This window comes from Sminthopsis crassicaudata, chromosome 3, assembly GCF_048593235.1.
Source record: "Sminthopsis crassicaudata isolate SCR6 chromosome 3, ASM4859323v1, whole genome shotgun sequence".
Classification (NCBI taxonomy): Eukaryota; Metazoa; Chordata; class Mammalia; order Dasyuromorphia; family Dasyuridae; genus Sminthopsis; species Sminthopsis crassicaudata.
Genome location: NC_133619.1, coordinates 632,972,047 through 632,991,663, shown reverse-complemented (window position 1 = coordinate 632,991,663; position 19,617 = coordinate 632,972,047). Strand labels below are relative to the sequence as shown.

General features: G+C 43.3%; 1 protein-coding gene across 1 annotated transcript in view; it reads left to right on the top strand.

Annotated features, from left to right (window-relative positions):
* PLCH2 (phospholipase C eta 2) overlaps nucleotides 1-19,617 on the top strand; it is a 357,956-nt gene that overhangs the window by 306,486 nt on the left and 31,853 nt on the right. Inside the window, 2 exon segments of the mRNA XM_074306508.1 lie at nucleotides 4,935-5,093; nucleotides 5,239-5,280. Coding sequence (XP_074162609.1) covers nucleotides 4,935-5,093; nucleotides 5,239-5,280 — 201 coding nt within the window.

Genomic DNA, 19,617 nt, shown 5'->3' with positions numbered 1-19,617 from the left:
CTTCCTTTTCCCCTTTCCTTTCTTCCTTTCCTCCTTTTTTTCCCTTCCTTCCTTCCCTCTTTCTTTCCTTTTCTCCTCCTCCTCCTCCTCATTTTCCCTTTTGGGACAACCTCTCCCAACTTCAAACTCAAATCAGCCTCTTTATAACTTTCCCTTATCATCCTTGGTTCCAGTCTTTTGCACCAACTAAGATAGACTTAATCCTTCCTCCATCAATCAGTTCTTGGAATACTTGAATAAAGTAATCAACAAGCAATTGTTGAGAGCATTCTGTGAATCAGGCATTGTACTAGATACTTGATACTAGATACTTGAGGGGGAAGAGGGAGTGAGAGAGAGACAGAGACAGAGAGGGGGAAAGAGGGAGGGAAGGAACAAGACAGAGAAAGAAAAAAATCAGAAGAAGAATCAGAAAAAGAAGACGAATCAGAGGGAGCGAGAAAGAGAGAGACAGAGACAGAGAGGGGGAAAGAGGGAGGGAAGGAACAAGACAGAGAAAGAAAAATCACAAGAATCAGAAGAAGAAGAAGAATCAGAAGAAGAAGAAGAAGAATCAGAAGAAGAAGAAGAATCAGAAGAATCAGAAGAAGAATCAGAAGAATCAGAAGAAGAAGGAGGAGGAGGAGGAGGAGAATAACAATAAACAGCTACAACAACAAAACAATTCCTGAAGAGCTTCCATTCTGTTGGAGGATGTACACGTATAAATAAATAGAAAAGAAATACAATGTAATTGAAGATGGAACAGAGGAATGGCTACATGCAACATTTGGACTCATGTTTAAAGGAAACTAGGGGATTCAAAGACTCAGTGGGGAAAGAGTGTGTTGGGGAAAGAGTGTGTACCAGGTATGTCTTGTTGAGGGAGACAGGATTTGGAGACTTCATGTCAAGGCATGAGCCAAAGAAAAAAAAAAGAAGGAAATAAACTAAGCTATCTAAAAACAGCCTACTCGTGGCAACCAAATCTAAACACCCAAACACTACAGAAGTAAAAAATAAAAGCAAAATATATTTAAATGTTAAAAAAAAAAAAAGAATGTGTACCAGGCTTGGGGGACAGCCTGTGCACAGCTCAGAGGTAAGAGACTGAGGGTCATCAAGAAGCTCCTTTGGAATGTATTAATAATAACAACTAGAAGAATAACTAGAATTTCCATAACGCTTGAAGGTTTGTTTCACATATGTTTTTTCATAACCACCTTAAGAGATCAGTGCTATTATCCCTATTTCACAAATGAGGAAACTGAGGCTTGATGAGATTAAGTGATTGGCTCAGGATCCCCCAGCTAATAAATACCTGGATTTGAACTTGCATTTTCTACTCCCAAGTCTGGCATTCTCACCTTTATGACACACACTTGTCCATGAAGGAAAGTGAAGTATCTTAAGCCTGGAAATTCAGTATGGAGCCTCGTTGTGAAGGACTTTAAAGTAACAAATAGAAAATTTTATTTATCTTTCTTTCCTTTCCTCCTCCTCCTCCTTACTTTCCCTTTTGGGACAACCTCTCCCAACTTCAAACTCAAATCAGCCTCTTTATAACTTTTCCTTATTGCCCTTGGTTCCAGCCTTTTGCACCAACTAGGATTGACTTAATCCTTCCTCCACCAATCAATTCTTGGAATACTTGAATCAAGTAATCAACAAGCAATTGTTGAGAGCATTCTGTGAATCAGGCATTGTACTAGATACTTGAGGGGAAGAGGGAGCGAGAGAGACAGAGACCGAGATGGGAGAAAGAGGGAGGGAAGGAAGAAGACAGAGAAAAAAGAAGAAGAAGAAGAAGAAGAAGAAGAAGAAGAAGAAGAAGAAGAAGAAGAAGAAGAAGAAGAAGAAGAAGAAGAAGAAGAAGAAGAAGAAGAAGAAGAAGAAGAAGAAGAAGAAGAAGAAGAAGAAGAAGAAGAAGAAGAAGAAGAAGAAGAAGAAGGAAGAAGGAAGAAGAAGAAGAAGGAAGAAGAAGAAGAAGAAGAAAGAAGAGGAAGAAGAAGAAAGAAGAAGAAGAAGAAGAAGAAGAAGAAGAAGAAGAAGAAGAAGAAGAAGAAGAAGAAGAAGAAGAAGAAGAAGAAGAAGAAGAAGAAGAAGAAGAAGAAGGAGTGAGAAAGAGAGAGACAGAGAGGGGGAAAGAGGGAAGGAAGAAGACAGAGAAAAAAGTCAGAAGAAGAAGAAGAAGGAGGAGGAGGAGGAGGAGGAGAAGGAGGAGGAGGAGGAACTACTGGCATTGATTGAGCCCAAGAACAATGGGAGCTTTGAGAATGTCTCTTTGATAGCCATGCTGAGGAAGAAAAATGAGAGGGGGAAAGAGCAGAAAAACAGCCTTCATCCTCTCCCTCCATCCTCTCCCTCCCTGCCTTTCTGTTCTAGGCAGCTGGCAGCAAAGCTGCAGATGGGATCATCACGTTGTGTTGGAGCCTTAGGTCTCCTTTTCCACTTCTAGGAAATGGTACATCATCCTCTCTCCTTTCAAGACTGGAAGAGTTAAAAAAAATTAAGTAGCCCAGCCCAGCCGGAGAGATCCAGCTGTCTTAAGAGCAGAGAGTCCCTCGTGTTGCCTACCTTTTATAGCCAGTGGTTATTACTTACAATAAAACATCGCTAGCTGCCCCTGCTAGCCTGGCCTTCCTTCACTCCACGGAGCTCTCGAGTGGGGTGTCTTTCTCTCACTATATTGTTCCCCTTCTAGATGGCCTAGATGGGGGTAGACAGCTTTATGAAAGATGGAGAAGTCAGGAGTTTTCTTTATGGTCCTGAGGGGAGAATGACTGTTTAAACCTTTGCAGGAAACAGGGAAAACAAATTGTTTGGCTATTTCCGAAGTCGTACAGTGCTCTGTGATTAAAGTCTTACAGTTCCACTCTGAGTCACTGTGGATTTTATTATCCCCCGAGGGCCGATGAAATGGGATGACAATTATAGGGGAAAACTCCCCAGGAATGGGCCTCCTCCCAGTTCTTTGAGAGCTGGCAGGGAGGATTCTGAATTAGGTTAGGATGGCTCAGTGTGAATTTCTCAAAATTAAAAACCAACCCGCCTGAGGGTGACTTAACTTTTCTTAAACTATTGTGAGTGGAGTATTCCAAGAGAGCACAGGCCTCTGTCCCCCTTGCTGCCAGGCAGGGCAATAATGGAGAGTCAGGAATTGGCAACTGGGGTCATAAAGGAAGGGATAAAGCTTCTTGTTTCCTGCCGGGTCCCATCTGGGTTTCTAGAAGCTGGGGAGCATCCAGGAGGGAGCAACCAACCCTCATTCAATCAATTCATAATATTAGCATCATATCATAGTATCATAGATGTGGTAACATTTTAAGGTTTCCACAGGATTTTACCAACATTTCATTTTAGCTTCATAACAACCTAAGGAAGTAGATGTTATTAATATCCCCTTCTTACAAATGAGGAAACTGGGGAATAAAGTTAAGTGACTTGCTTAAGATCACACAGCTACTTATTTTTTAAAGATCACACAGTCAGGAAGTGTCTGAGGCCAGATTTGAACTCAGGTCCTCCTGATCTTAAAGCTGGTGCTCTACCCACTGCACCACCTAGCTGCCCTAGCTGGTAAGTTTTTGAGGCTGGATTTTAATTCAGATCTTTCGGACTCCAGGCCCAAGAACTCTATCCAACATGCTATCTACTTACCTCTAGAGGGATGTGGGTATGACACGCTAATTTCCAAGAACAGAATCCCTGCCACCTTCCCTCTCTTCCCCCCCCACCCCAATATATAACTGCAGGGTTTATAAATAACCTACTAAGCATCAGCGGAACACCCACTCGTACAAGAGGATACAAGGAGACATATGTTTGCTCCTCATCCTTGGGTCTCGGTTTGGTCTGTTTCTAGGGAATGAAGTCATACCTGTAAGTGTAACCCAGGAAATTATCTGAGCCCGGAATACATGTGTAGACCCATTTGGAACAGTCCAAGTTATATATATATAAGTGTTGAGTTAATCAAGGCAAATGAAGGGAAGTGAACTTTGAACAAATGTGTCTAGATTTAAGTGCAATCACCGTAGGGCCAATAAAAACAAACCCAGAGGTTAGTGGATTTCCTTTCCCATCAGAGGCCGTTCCCAGGGGCTTTATCTACCCTTCTCCCCTTCCCTGGAGAAAGGCTCTCCAGCTAACAGACTATCTCAGTAGCTCTGCATGGTTTGGGATTTCCTTCAAACTCTGAGATAAGTTATGGTCATGGCTATTGATTTTGGGGTCTTCGGTCCTTCCAGGAATAGAATATTTGCCGGTTCTTGTCGTTCAGTTGTTTCAATAGTGTCCAACTCTCCATGACTCCGGTTGGGGTTTTCTTGGCAAAGATACTAGAGAGATTTGCTATTTTATTCTCTAGCTCATTTTATAGATGAGGAAACTGAGGCAAGTGACTTGGCTAGGGTCACATAGCTAGTAAGTGCCAGTAGCCACATTTGAACTCAGGTCTTCCTGACTACAGATGTTTTATGCTCTATGGTGCCATCTAGTAGCCCCTGGTGGCTCTAGACTTTCCCTCTTTTGGTAGGTCGGGCAATTGGTTTACCAGGGTGTCTTTCTATGTGGAATTGAGGGGCCTGGTTTCACTGGCATATTGCATTTTGGTATCCAGCTAGTTAATTCAATTCAGCAATCATTTCCTAAACGCCTACTATGTGCTAGACATTTTACTGAATAAAACAAGCACAAAACCAAAAATTAAGTAGTCGCCTTCAGGGAGCTTGATTTCTACTGGAGGAATTCACAGATATTGAGGTACACAATTAGTCAATAAAAAAAAAATATTAAGCACCTACTATGTGCCATGCACTGTGCTAAGCATGGAACACAAAGTCAAGAAACCAAAATGATACCTTTGGCTCCCATTCTTTTCCATGTGCATGCTCTTTCTTAGATTGATCAACCAGATGGCTGGAATTCTCACCTGGAGACTCTTTCTTCCACAGGCTTCCACTAATCGGAAACGAGTGGAAAACATCGCCAAGAAGAAACTGGACTCGCTGATAAAGGAATCCAAAATCCGAGACTGTGAAGATCCCAATAATTTTACTGTGTCCACGCTGCCTGCGTCCGGGAAGCTTGGCCAAAAGGCCGAAGGCAAGAAGGTAGGTGGCGCAGTGGGTAGAGCACCAGCTCTAAAGTCAGGAGGACCTGAGTTCAAATCTGGTCTCAGACACTCTCTCCCTTCTTGTTTCTTCCTGTTGGGCCCTTCATAACCTGACTCTGGCCTTTTCTTCCTCCTCTTTGCAGAAATTTCCTTCTCTGGGTGCCTCAGCCACAGACAAATCTATGGTGAGTCTCCCCTTTTCCTCCATTTGTTCCTCTTCTGCAGCTTGAGCTGCCTCCTGATACAGTAGATTTAAGAAACATCTGGGGTCCAACAACTAGCTGTACCACTAAAGGAAAAACACTTGAGCCTTAGTTTTCTCCTCTGAAAAATGGACACAATAATATTGGTCATAAATGAGTTTGTTTGCAAGCCCTATAAAGTCAATGAAAGTTAAATAAAGGGTGTCCTAAAAGTCTTGGGGCAATTTTAAACTTGAATAACTTCAGATGTATAAAAGTTACACACTTACCCCCAAAATCCTTTGAAAGTCTGATTATTTGCATTTATTTTATACTTATTTAGATTTGTGAATTTTTTATAGTAAAATTTAATTTTAACAAGATATAGAGCAATACCATCATGCATTGTGTCTGCAACAGGTGTCTTTCTCGGCCCCATGCAGGGATGCCTCTTGCTTGAATCGCTTAGTCACCTAATCTATCTCCACCGCACTTTTTCTTATGGAGTCAAGTCCAGGACATGTATGCATCTAAATTTCATTCTTTGAATAATATCAAGGCTAGGATTACAAAGGCAGCCATTTCTTATTTGGTGGTAGCTGATCGAAGTTCTTACAAAGTTTTAAAACTGACTAGAGTGATTGTTAGCACTTTGCTATAAAATCATTAACCATCACTACTAGAGTGATATATTGTTCAAAATGATATTATAGTGAATATTAATAAGAAACACAATTTTTAAATTAATTTTATAATTATAATTTTTTAACAGTACATATGCATAAGTAATTTTTTTTACATTATCCCTTGTATTCATTTTTCCAAAATTTCCCCTCCCTCCCTCTACTCCCTCCCCCCAATGACAGGCAATCCCATACATTAAGTGTGTTACAGTATAACCGAGATACAATATATGTATGTAAATCCAATTTTCTTGTTGCACGGTAAGAATTGGATTCTGAAGGTATAAGAAACACAATTTTTAAAATTTTCAATTATATTTTATTTTCCAAAGATAGTTTTCAACATTCATTTTTGAAATTTTGTTTGTGTTCCTAATTTTTCTACCTCCTTCCCTTACCTCCTCCCGCTCCAAGACAGCAAGCAATCTGACAGCGGTTAAATGTAATAATTTCAAAATTTTAGTAATTAATCTCTCACATGTTGATTTTTCCTCCTTTGTAGCATTTATACTCCTGATGTTATTAGAGCTTAAAACTCCATTAAGGTTTTGAGGATATTCTATATACATTTCAGCTATGGCTTCTTCCTCTTCCTCTTCATAGTTTTCCTCCTCTTTCCCTTCTTGCCTTCCCCCTACCCCCCATTATGGTATTTGGTCTAATGCAGAGGGACATGGAGATATGTGTTCTTAGGCAAACATAAATGGCAATCGGTGCTCAAGAGCGGAATTTTGACCGAGCTGAGACAGGGCCCAGTTCCGTGGCCTCCCGTGATGGTCCGGCCATGCAGCCACTGCCCAGCTTACTGGCCTTTGTGAGAAAGGGCCTTTCTCACAGACCTCATGGCTCTTGAGTAGGCTGGCGGTTCTTTGGAAGAGGGGATCGGAGCTGGACGGGAAGACGGGGGGCTGATTCTCAGGGGACTGTGGGCCCAGCTTGCCCGTTTCGGACCCAAGCCCTCCTCACTCCAAATCCACCCTGCTCTTGCCTATACCATCCTGTCTCCCGAGTCTCCAGCCCGACTTCCTTCTCTGTAACACAAACATTGCAGCTTTCTAGGGCTCTGTGTGGAGGTGGCTTCTCCTTGGCTTGGGCGGGGGCTGGAGGGAGCATCCCAGCGAGCAGCCAGATTTCCATCTGACCCCCTCTCCCCACTTGCCCCCATGTGGGCATGCACCTGGCTGGTGGCGGTCCAGGAGAGGAGGGGGCAGAGGTGGCCCCCAAGGGGTGGGGGACAAACCATGCCAGGGCTGTGCCCCCTCACCCACGACCCGATTATTTTTAGAGACATCAATTGTTTTGGTTTCCACCCACATGGCATCGAGCCATGGCACAGCTGATGCCACGCAGAGGACTCTGAGAAAGGCACTATTTAAAGACTGCTCCCGGCGCATGCCTTGTGTTTGTCCCTGCTATTCGCGGGGGGTGCTTTATTTTTAATACCCGGGCATCTGCGTGGAGGAAGATGGCACCTTTGGCTGTTAGGGCTCATCTGCTTTGAGGTCAATGCCGATCCCCCGTCATGGCACCCAGGAGCGAAGCCCAGCTGAACCACTGAGCGGAGCAGCCTTCACACCTGGTGACAAGAATAGGACACGGATGCTGATTAAACCAGCCTCCACCACGCTTCATTCTCTAGTCCACTGCCTTAGTGAACATATATTGAGTGCCTACTGTATACAGAAATCATTCTTTACTGGACCATGCCATGAGGAAGATATTAACCGATTTGTCAATGAACCAGCACCCCTCACTCTTGATTTTCCAATCTGCTGCCTTAGAGAACATACATTGAATACCTATTATATACAACATATCATTCTTTACTGGCATGGTCCAGGAAGATGTTCATTAATTGGTCAATAAACCAGCCTCCACCATTCATTTTCCAATCCACTGCCTTAGTAAACATATATTGAGTGCCTACTGTATACAGAACATCATTCTTTACTGGCATGGTCCAGGAAGATGTTCATTAATTGGTCAATAAACCAGCCTCCACCACTCTTCATTTTCCAATCCACTGCCTTAGTGAACATATATTGAGTGCCTACTGTATACAGAACATAATTCTTTACTGGCATGGTCCAGGAAGATATTAATTGATTTGCCAATAATTATAATAGCAACTAGCATTTCTATACTGCTTTAACATTAACCAAGTGCATTACAAATATTATTTCATTTTTATTTTCACAACAAGTCTAGGAGGTAGGTGCTAATGTTATCCCCATTTTGTGGAGTGAGAAACTGAGGCAATTTGAGGTGAATGGACTTGTCCAGGCTCACACAACTAGTAAATGTCATTTATTCAGTGTTGACTATATGTGACTGAAGAGGCAGCTCTGGTATATTCAGGCAGCCTCAATGTCAGAGAGGCAGGTTCAAGTCTTCCCTTTGATACTTGCTGACCGTGTGACCATGAGCAAGACACTTAACCTTGCGGCGTAGTGGGCAGTATTCCAAGCGCATGAGTTGTAGAACAGGGCCTGACCCAGGGAAGGGAGTTTCCTCCCAGGGAGTGTCCCACACAGATGAAATCGCACATTCAGGCAAAAAAAGGTGCCAGGGAAAAAGGAACCCGGTTCCTGCCTTTGAAGCACTTGCCTTCTACTGGGGAAAGGAGGGGGAAAGGGAAGAGAATGTTGGATGGAGAGGGAAGCATGAGCTGTGGTCTCGCTCCATCCCCCAGAAGCCCCCAGTCCAGCTGCAGAGATGCACAATGAGTCTTTATCATGGAAGAATGGGCAGCATGTTGCCAAATGGGGAAATTGCCTATACAGATTATTAGAGCGGCTGGATTTCTGAGGCAGGTGAGTCTCCATGGGCTGGCACAGTCCGGGCAGAGGCCTGGAGAAGCTGGGCTTGCCTTAGGCCTTGAAGGATGGGGCAGAATATGAATGTGTCTCTAGTTCTGAGCCCGGGATCCCAGAATTGCATCTACACAAAGAGATAAGACATGAGGTGGCCGGGAGACATGGGGGCAGAAATGACTGGGGGTAATGCTCCTCCAAGGGGGCGTATTCAGTCCATACATCTAGGGAGGCATGGGAAGGTGGGAGGCCACTGGCTCTGGAGGCACAGCAGCCCGGTTCACATGCCCCCTTTGAGCATTATTACATGTGTATCCTCAGGCCGGTCTCTAAGCCTACCTGGCCTCCTGTGGTGATCTCCTCTGTGCAACGAAGACTTGGATTAAGAGCCCTTCCAATTACAAATCTAAGTTGCTATAAATGTATTATTATCCTGCAACCTTGCTAACTCTCTCTGAGCCTCAGTTTCCCTATGTGTAAATTCAGGGGGAAGTAGACAGAGGCAGGATAGGTAATGGAGGCAACTGGCCTCAGTGTCAAGGTTTAAATCCTGCTTCTGATACACATTGACCATATGACCCTCAGGCAAGACTCTCTGTGCCTCAGTTTCATCATCTGTAAAATGAGTAGAATCTCTTGAAGAGTCCAACTTTGAGTCTCGAATATATGATGCGACTTCCCTCTAACTCTGTGGTCCTCAAACTTTTTAAATAGGCGCCCAGTTCACTGTCCCTCAGACTGTGGGAGGCCGGACAATAGTAAAAACAAAAGCTCACACTCTGTCTCCGCCCCTCAGCCCATTTGCCATAACCAGGCGGTCCTCAGTGGCCGCATCTGGCCCGCAGGCTGTAGTTTGAGAACCCCTGCGTCTAACTCCTTGATCCTAGAAACCTCCATGTTTTTCAGATGCTGACAGGGAGCCCAAGATGGCTCTCCTGCAGTTACTTACAGTTGGAATACCAAGTACTCTGCCTCCCGAGCCCCAGGGAGGCTCCTGATGGAGGTCAAGGAGGGCATTTGCTTTTGGAAAGGGTATAGGGCAGAAATTCAGCTGAAAACATCCTTCTGGGAAGCCCTTGGAAGGAAGGTGCAGATTTTTATCATCATCGTGCTTGGGCCCAGATGTTAGGCTGACCAGCCGGTCAGCTACTAGGGCCCTGCGGGCAGATGAGCAAGGAATACGAGCCTGCAGCGGCACTCGGTGTTTTTCCTCCTTTAATTGTGACCAATATTTATAGGCATAGTAGGTTTTCAGTGACTTCTGTGTTCGAAGCAATGTTTAAAGTGTAGCCAGGCATGGGGCAGCGAGTGCTTTCATAATAAGCCATCAATATCACTTTCAGAGGCCTTTTTACTTACCTTGAGTGCTCATCAATAAATTAGAGAGAAAATGGGCTAGCTCTGCCTGAGTGTGTGTGTGTGTGTGTGTGTGTGTGTGTGTGTGTGTGTGAGAGAGAGAGAGAGAGAGAGAGAGAGAGAGAGAGAGACAGAGACAGAGAGAAAGAGAGACAGAGAGAGAGAAACAGAGAGACACAGAGAGAGACAGAGAGAGACAGAGAGAGAGATGGGGAGGCAGAGACAGAAAGAGACAAAGAGAGACAGAGAGAGAGACAGAGACAGAGAGAGACAGAGAGACAGAGAGAAAGAGAGACAGAGAGAGAGATGGGGAGGCAGAGACAGAAAGAGACAGAGAGAGAGAGACAGAGAGAGAAAGAGAGAGAGAGAGAGAGAGAGAGAGAGAGAGAGAGAGAGAGAGAGAGAGAGAGAGAGATGGGGAGGCAGAGACAGAGAGAGAGACAGAGAGAGAGATGGGGAGGCAGAGACAGAAAGAGACAAAGAGAGAGAGAGACAGAGACAGAGAGAGAGAGACAGAGAGAGAGAGACAGAGACAGAGACAGAGACAGAGACAGAAGGATAGATGAGAGAGACAGAGAGATAGAGACAGATAGGCAGAAGACAGACAGAAACAGAGACAGATAGACAGATGGAGAGAAAAACACAGAGAGACAGAGAAAGAGGGATAGATGGGGAGAGAGAAAGAGAAACAGATGGGGAGGGAGGGAGGAAGAAAGAGAAACAGAGAGAGATAAATGGAGAAAGAAATGGAAAGAGACAGAGAGAGGAAGAGAAAGATAGAGGGACAGATAGGAAGAGAGAGATGGGTGGCAGCTAGGTGGCGCAGTGCATAGAGTACCAGCTCTGAATTCAGGAGGACCCGAGTTCAAATCTGATCTCAGACACTTAACACTTCCTAGCTGTGTGACCCTGGGCAAGTCACTTAACCTCAGCCTCAGGGGGGAAAAAATGATTTAAAAAAAAAAAAAAAAGGAAGAGACAGAGAGATACAGGATAGAGAGGGAAGCATGAGCTGTGGTCTCTCTCCATCCCTCAGAAGCCCTCAGTCTAGCTGCAGAGATGCACAATGAGTCTTTATCATGGAAGAATGGGCAGCATGTTGCCAAATGGGGAAATTGCCTATACAGATTATTAGAGCGGCTGGATTTCTGAGGCAGGTGAGTCTCCATGGGCTGGCACAGTCCGGGCAGAGGCCTGGAGAAGCTGGGCTTGCCTTAGACCTTGAAGGATGGGGCAGAATATGAATGTGTCTCCTCAGTGGCTAGTTCTGAGCCTGGGATCCCAGAGACAAATGAGGGAGAGACAGAGAGTCATAGAAAGAGAGAGAAAGTGAAAGTAAAAAGTGAGGGAAGGTGTATTTATAAAAGCAATTTTGGTCCCAAGAGAAAGAAATCAAATCAAACACATCTTGTTATTGGGAATCCAGGCTTTAAATCTGAGACCTATGGCGAATATTGGCTGGTGGGGGAGGGGGCTGGCAGTATCTCCGCTACTTGTGCTTGACATCTCTAAGTGTCACAGGAATGGCTAATATAAGAGAGGGGCCAGATGCAGGTAAAATCTATCACATCATGAAATTAAGGGGGAAGCAAAGGGGGAGGAACGGGCTTCTGTGAAGGCCAGCAGGGAAACAGAAGTCACAGTTGGTTTCTAGAAATGACTCTTGACGCATCGGGGACAGACGATGTTTAATGGGTGATGGACTGTAACTGTGACTGAGGAAGACCTTCGGGTCACCTTGCCCGAGCCCTTAGTTGACAAACAAGGAAACGAGTCCCAAAGAAGACCCTCACCCATGTCAGAGCTCCAATCTGAGCGGGTTCCTCTCCAAATCCAGGTTTGCCAAAGAACGTGCCCATTTCTGGCGCCTTGCTCTGGAGTATGGGAGGGAACTTGTGGGTCCTGTGTGTGTGTGAATGTTATTGTTAAAAAGATACAGGCAACTGTTACTTTTTGAGGTTTCAAGGAAGAACTGGGAGGGTGACATTTTTGACAACTGCAGAGCTGGAATTCTGGGACACGAGTGGCACTGAATCCTAAACAAGAGACTTCCTGGGCAGTGTGGCCCAGTGTGGCCAGGCCAGTCATGCTGATTTGAGAGTGACCTTTCTGACTCGTGCTACCTGTAGAGCCTCAGCCGAGCTCGGCAGCCAGGTGGCGCGGTAAATAGAACACCAGTTCTGAAGTCGGGAGGTCCTGAATTCAAATCCAATTTCAGATACTTACACTTCCTAGCTGTGTGACCCTGAGCAAGTCACTTAACTCCAATTGCCTCTGAAAAAAATCTTTGTTACAGCTGCCCTATTCCTAGGCAGAGAGAGCAGAATCTGAGGTCAAATCCTGCCTCAGACACTTAATCAGCTGCATCATCCTAGGCCTGTCATTTCAGTTCTCTGGACCTCAGTTTCCTCATCTGTGAAAGGGGATAAAAATAGCACCAGCCTCCCACATTGCAATCATAAATGAGATATTTGTAAAGTGATCATTATAATAATCATCATGATAGCGTGATGTTTAGAGGGTTGTTGTAATGAGATATTGGTAAAGTGGTTATTATAATAATCATAGCTTGATGTTTAGAGGGTTGTTGTAATGATAATGTAAGATAATGCATTAAAATACTTGGTACAACGTAGAGAACGATAAAAACGTACAATGCCTTAAAAACACATTCATTGCTATTGATTTTGTTCAGTTGTTCAGTCTCCATGTCCCTATCGGGGGTTTTCTTGAAGATTCTAGAGGGGTTGTCATTTTCTTTTCCAGCCTATTTTACAAATAAGGAAACTGAGGCAGACAGAGTGAAGTGACTTGTCTAGGGTCATACAGCTTGTCAGCATCTGAAGCTGCATTTGAACTCAGAACTTTTGACTCCAAGCCTGTTGCTTTATCTGCTGTGCCACCTAAATGCTCTTCTTCTTCAAAAAAAAAAAAATATATATATATATATACACATATATATATACATATATATAGAAAAAATATATATATAATTAAAGTGATATATATGTCACTTTAATTTTCTATCTCCTCCCTCATCCCTTTCATTAATATGGAGAACCTTTCCCTTTAAGAAACAAACAAAAAAAGGCAGGGTGGAGGGAAGGCAAGAAAACAGTTCATCAAAGTAACACATTGACAGTATATGCAGCTTTTAGCACCCATAGTCCTCCACCTCTGCCAAGCCTAGAAGGAAGGATATTTCTTAATTCTTTGGCAGGACAAAACGTGGCCAGCATTATCACACGGATCCTTTCTCGTCCTTTCCATTTACACGGATATAGTCATATGTGGGGCCATTGCAGGGCGCCATAGTGAACAAAACATTAAGTTTTACCTCAGGAAGTCCTAAGTTCAACTATGACTTTAGACACTAATATGTGATACTGTACAAGTCATTTAATTTTTCCGCCTTGAAGGCAGCTAGTTGGCCCAGTGGTTAGAACACTGAACCTGGAATCAGGAAAAATAAAATTCAAGTCTGGCCTCAGATATTGCTCAGCTGTGTGACCCTGGCCAAGTCCCTTAGCCCTGTTTGCCTTAGTTTCCTCATATGTAAAATGATCCAGGGAAGAAAATTGCAAACCGTTCCAACATTTTTGCCAAGAAAACCCCAATTCACAAAGAATTGGACATGACTGAAAATGACTGAACAACAATAAAAGTATTTATTAAGCTCCTTTTATATGCCAGCCACTGTGCTAAGTACGGAGAAGACAGAAAGGTAAAGGACAGCCTTTGCCCTTGAATAGACAATAAGCAAATAATTAAATACAAACACGTGGCTCTAGTACTTATTGTTCTTAAAGTCAGAAGAGATGTGGGGTGCATTCCTGCCTCGGACACCTGTACAATGCAGAGTTTGGTTGGAATAGTGCTTCAGATACTTACCAGTGGTGTGTTCCTGGACAAGTCATTCATCCTTTCAGTGTCTTCAGGGACTTTTTTAAGACTATAAATTACTGAAGAGGTTGTTAATATCCACCAAAGGAGGAAGTTTTCCACACATGGATGAAACCACAGATTTGAACTTAAAAGGAAAACCAAGATTCAATCATGGGATTGTTACCAAGCCAAATTGGTGTTTTTCAACCTCCCCCCATTTGGGGCTTTTTTGGCAAAGATTTCCTTCTCTGGATCATTTTATAGATAAGGAAACTGAGGCAAATTGAGGAAAGTGGCACACAATTAGTAGTTTGCCATTTTCTTTTCTAGCTCATTTTACAGATGAGGAAACTGAGGCAAACAGGATTGCCCAGGGTCGCACAGCTAGCAAGAATCTGAGGCCAGATTTGAACTCACAAAGATGAGTTTTTCTGATTCCAAGCCCAGTGCTCTATCCATCGCTCCACCTAGCTGCCTGTATCCCAGAAGTCCCCAAAAGGGACTGACCCTAAAGCATAGTATCTATATGTCAATCATTATTCCTTCTTCCCTTTCTAGTTTTCCCAAGTGATGAGCTCATCCCATGCATGCACTCTATCCCCTGCTTGCAGTCCCATGTTAGTAAGTGGTGTAGTTCACCATGTGGACTCAGCATCCTACATTCACTGAACTTTAAAGACTTCTCTGTAGTTAGAGCTGTTTGGGTCCCAAATCTCCATTTTCCCGAGGCCTCAAATAGCTCACTCACTGAACGAGTGTGGAGAACAACAAATAAATATTTCAGGCCTCTAAGTAAATATAGCCTACCTTTTCCTTTTAAGTAGAACCTGAGAGATGACAGCCCTCTCTTCTCCTCCATCTCTCCTTTCCCCGGTGGCTCTACTGACACCTGGAGCTTCCATTAAATTGGTACTTCACAGTTGCCATTGGGATCAAATAATAGTGGGTGCACACGTGTGTATTAAGGAGGAAGTTGAGGTAAAAGATGGAAGAGAGTGTGAGAATTGTGACGTTGAAGATGGAAAGAAAAGTTATCTTTAAGCGATGGAAAAGCCATCAGCCTGTCCTGCTTGGACCCAGAGAACAAAATAGGGAACATGAAGGAAGGTTCCAAAACGTTACCTTAAATTAGATGTCAAAGAAAACTTCCCAGAAATGAGCACTGTCCCAGAGCGGAATGGGCTTCCTCGTCACTTTACTCCTACACACACACACACACACACACACACACACACATTCTGAGTTCCTACCCAAATTATACCCTTGCTGTTTCCTAAACTCAACATTCAGTCCCACTGCTATGACCTTGAATTGTTTTTCCGTTCTATTCAGAGGATATTTTATGCCCTCAGAATCCCACAAGATTAAGCTCAAGTACTATTTCCTAAACAAAACCTCTACTAATCCCTTTCCCCCTAATTATCAGTGTTTCAGGATCCTCTGAAATTATTTTGTATTAACTTATTTGGAGGCAGCTAGCTGGCACAGTGGATAGAGTGCTGGGTCCGAAGGCAGGAACCCGAGTTCAAATCCAGTTTTATATATTTATGTGTGTAATTCTGGGCAAGTTACTTCACCCTGCTTGCCTCAGTTTCCTTATCTGTAAAATGAGCTGAAAAAGGAAACCATAAACTACTCCAGTATCTTTGCCAAGAAATCCCCAAATGAAATCATCCTGAGTTAGATGAGACTGAGACAATTGAACCACAACCGTGTGGGTCCTTATTAGATACTTCTATCATTTTTGTCCCTTTATCTTCAGTACTTAGCATACAGCAGATGATTAATAGATGCTTCTTAAATTGAGTTGAATCTGGATGACCACTTGTCAAATATTTGGATAGTTTCATATGAGTTGGACCAGAAGGAGATTCGCTCCATGTTGGTGGTCAACTAGATGGATACGGAGGTCTCTCTGAGCTCCAAGATGCTGTAAGATAAAAATCAGGAGGTGTGGTTTTTTTTAAGACAATGCAGGTAGTTAGCTGTTTCCAATTGTATTTTTTTCTGGAATATTTCAAGAGAAAGAACCTAGGATTTGGAATCAGGGGGCCTATGTCTAGGATCTGTCATTTATAATTTATGTGATAAGTCACATGACCTCCCTGGGCATGAGTCTATTTATCTATAAAACGAGGAGGTGGGACATGCAGATTTCCAAAGTCTTCCCTTCTAGCTTACGACATGGTGAATTTATGGTCTTAAATCTGATCATGCTTTGGTCAGATCTTCTGTCATAACCCTTGTCATCTATAGGAGACAAGATATTGCCCCCAAGACAGTGAGTTACCCATGAATTTGTCTTCTCATCTCTAAAATGGGAATTGAAACATTTGATCTACCCACCTCAGGGTTGTTGTAAGGAAATCATTTTCTACTTTTTAAATCACTGTTGTTATAAAGACTATTATTATAATTTTTTTCACTTTTCTAGTTTTATTTTGTTTCTTGAAAAGGAGAAGATTTCCCAGTGTGGAGTTTCTTTTAAACTGTAGAATGGCCTGAGAAAGAGAGACTTATTTGACCTTTTTAGAGCATAGCTTTAGTTATCTGGTCTGAGGATAGTCCCAGGAGTGGAGAGAGCTTTCAGACTTAATAGATTCCTTGTTGTTGTTTAATCGAGTCTGACTCTGTGACCCCATAGACTATGGAATGCCAGGCCCTTCTGTTTTCTACTATTTTTCAAAGCCTGCTCAAGTTAATGTTCATTATCTCTATGACACTATCTATCCATCTCATTCTCCACCATTCCCTTCTCCTTCTTTTGTACTCCTTGCCAGGCTTCTAGTGAAACCATTCAACTCAATTTGCCCCAGTTTCCTTATCTGTAAAATGAGCTGAAGGAAATGGCAAATCACTCCAGTATCTTTGCCAGGAAAACCCGAAAGGGGGTCATAAAGTGTTGCTGACAGGTATAAGAGATCCTGAGGTTTGGAAAAGCTTTGGGACCTTGGAATCTTCTTCCTCATGACCCGCTTGATGAAGGAATAAGTCTTTAGGGCAGTGGCCCTCAAACTTTTTAAATAGGGGGCCAGTTCACTATCCCTCAGACTGTGGGAGGACTGGACTAGAGTAAAAATAAAAGCTCACACTCTGTCTCCGCCCCTCAGCCCATTTGCCATAACCCGGCGGGCCACATAAACGTCCTCAGCGGGCCGCATCTGGCCTGTGGGCCGTAGTTTGAGAACCCCTGCTTTAGGGTCCATAGGCCTCCTAACCTCGCTAGCCATGGACCTGCTGGTCTAGTCCCTGTTCATTTTGGAAATCTGCCAGGTAGACACAATAGGAAAAGAGTTGGATATTGAGAGAGAAGGCCTCAAATCCTGCCTCTGATACTTTAATGCTTTTTTATGTGACCAATGAGTCTCAATTTCTTCATCTGAAAATGGAGGCATTAAGACCAGAGAGGCACTGATGTCCATTTTAGCTTTTAGTCTATAATCCTGACAGAGTCCAGCACTTACTATGCATTATTGAATGGTGGGGGGAAGAATCCTGAATTTGGGTTCTTATTTCTGTGACCTCATATAAATAAGTTCATCAAAAGGAAGCAGGTTGGACTTAGCTGTATTTCAAAAGTACTTTCTGGCCAGCTCTAAATCCTGTGGTTAACTCTGTAAGATGAGAAGATAAAAGAAGCCGGGCTCCCGGGTCTTTTCCAATATGGACCTTCTTCCTCTAACAACCCTAGAGTTATTATTTTTCCTATTATTGTCATATTCCCGGGGAGAACTCAAGATACACTGTCAAACTCATAACACGGCTTGCTCTGTCAGTCGCATCTGTGGGACTTCCTATCAATCAACAAACATTTATTTTATTAAGGACCTTGCTAAGCTCTGGAAAGACAGAAATAGACAAATATAGTCCCAGCCCTCATGATTGCATCTTGAAGAAGACCAAAATAATCTCACTAAGTTGGAATCCGGGGACAGTATGTCCAACTGTAGCTAGTCAGGGCGATATGAGCTCAGAATGCTCTGTCGCTGGCCAAGCACAAATCATCCATGTAAACATTTGGGGTGGAGATGGGTCTAAATTTGGGCATCTCACATTTCTTCTGAAAATTGCCTTTATATTCTACTGGGGAAAACAAAAACATTTAAATAGCACTTACTATATTCCAGGCACCTTGCTAAGTGCTTTACCATTCATTATCTCATTTGATCTTTATAACATCCCTGGGAGATAGATGCTATTATTAGTTTCATTGTATAAATGAGGAAACCGAGGCAGACAATGATGACGGAAGTGTGAAAGGCTGGATTTGAACTCAGCTCTTCCTGATTCCTGGCCCTGTGCTTTATCCATCCTATCACCCAGCTGCCCTTCCATAGGAGAGACATAACAGATGAATGGTAATCACCAAGGGGAAGGCACAAGCAGCTAGGAGAATTGGGAAAAGCATCCTCCAGATATTTGAAAGGGAGAGACCCTGAAAATCTAGGAGGATCTGTATCATAGTGAAATGACATGGTTTTTTCTGCTCCCCAAGAGTTCAGAACTGTATTTATCCACTGAAATGATCCCATCCCTGTGTCACCCCAGACAAGTCACTCAACCCTATTTGTCCTACCCTAAGCATCGCCTTTGGAATTCTACTTCCGATCCCTAACTCTTACCCTCTTTAGAAAGGAGAAAGAAAATATGTGTTTCCTACTGAGAAACTGTGGATAGATAACGCTGTAATTTTCAGTAATGTGAGAGACTGAGAACCCCAAAAGACCTCTGATGTCATTGGCTCCAACTCCCTCGGTTTTTTCTCCTATAAAAGAAATTAGATGATTAGTATCCTAGGCTTAGAGCTGAAAGGAACCTCGAAATCCATTGAATCCAGCCTTCTCATTTGATAGATGAAACCAAGACCCAGAGAAATTAGGTGCCTTTTGATTCATTTTGTATCCCCTGTGCTTGGGTGCTGGGGTAGATGCTTAATGATGGTGGCTGCTCAGTCGTGCTTAATAAATGCTTACTGAATTGGATCAATTTCCCAGAGTTGCCCAGAAGTCTTTCAGAATCCAGGTCCAGTATCCCACTATCATTTTACCGTTCAATATTTGCGAACATAGTCAATTGACAAGTGCCTATTATGTGCCAGGGATTGTGCTAAGCTCTGAGGACATAATGGAAGGAAAAAAATTGTCCATGACCTCAAGTTCACAATCTAAAAGTGGGGTGTGTGTGTGTGTGTGTGTGTGTGTGTGTGTGTGTGTGTGTATGTGTGTGTGTGTGTGTGTGTGTGTGTGTGTGTGAGAGAGAGAGAGAGAGAGAGAGAAACAGAGAGAGACAAAGAGAGAGACAGAGACAGAGAGAGACAGAGAGAGAGACATATAGAAAGAGAGAGAGACAGAGAGAAACAGAGAGAGAAACAGAGAGACAGAGAGAGAGAGATAGAGAAAGAGGCAGAGAGAGAGAGAGAGAGAGAGAGAGAGAGAGAGAGAGAGAGAGAGAGAGAGAGAGGGATAACAAGAGACAAAGAGATAAAGTGAGTTAGAGTTGGGGAAATAAGATGATCTGTGTAAGTATGCCCCTATGTGTAGGTGGGAAAATATAAGATGTATTTATGTGCATTCATATCCCAGTAGCTCGATGTCCCTGTAAAT